At 60.6% G+C, this 647-nt stretch overlaps 1 protein-coding gene across 1 annotated transcript in view; it reads right to left on the reverse strand.

Moving 5' to 3' along the window:
- Window positions 1–328: 328 nt before the first annotated feature.
- ZCCHC17 (zinc finger, CCHC domain containing 17) overlaps window positions 329–647 on the reverse strand; it is a gene marked incomplete at its 5' end in the record, with an annotated part of 10,419 nt that continues 10,100 nt past the window's right edge. Inside the window, one exon of the mRNA XM_010144035.1 lies at window positions 329–511. Within this exon, the coding sequence (XP_010142337.1) occupies window positions 329–511 (183 nt within the window). The remainder of the gene's footprint in view (window positions 512–647) is intronic.

A 647-nucleotide genomic window follows, 5' to 3' on the forward strand; every position in this document is an offset into this window, starting at 1 on the left:
GGGGGCCCCCCCCCCGGAACGGCGGGGGGGGGGGGAGCCGATGGCACTGGCCAGGGCAGCTGCGAGCGCTGTCCGCTCTCCAAGCATGAGGCTGCAGGACAGGAGAAGTGACGCAGGGGCGTAAGGAGCCGGTTTGGGCAGGAGTGGGAGAACGCAGCGGCCAGCGCCAAAGCTAATGGAGGACAACAAGTATCAGAGTCAAGGGCAGTAACACCACACACCCAGTGCCACAGGGAGAGAAGGAAACCCCCGGAGCTGCTTCAGTTCTGCTCGCTCCTCACAGTGCGCACCAGGCACTCGCTGTGCCAGGACCCCCCCACCTGCCCGCTCAGTCATGTGGCTGCTTCTTATGCTTCTTTTTCTTCTTCTTCTTCTTCTGAGCCTTGCTGGGCTGCTCCGAGCGCCTGCTCCTCTTGGCGGGGGGCTGCACCCCGTCGCTGTCCGAGGACGAGCTGTCGGAGGCTGACTCTTCGGACTGCTTAGACTTGTGCTTCTTTTTCTTTTTCTTCTCCTAGCAAGTGAAAGAAAAGAAATGAGAAGCCCTGAGCGTGGGGAAACTGTCACTTGTGCTCACCAGGGCAGCAAGATGCAAGCAGTGATGAAGCTGTCACAAGGGCGAGCCTGTTTCTGCCACAGCCCGACCGGAT

Source organism: Buceros rhinoceros, unplaced genomic scaffold (genome assembly GCF_000710305.1).
Source record: "Buceros rhinoceros silvestris isolate BGI_N320 unplaced genomic scaffold, ASM71030v1 scaffold15670, whole genome shotgun sequence".
Taxonomy (NCBI): Eukaryota; Metazoa; Chordata; class Aves; order Bucerotiformes; family Bucerotidae; genus Buceros; species Buceros rhinoceros.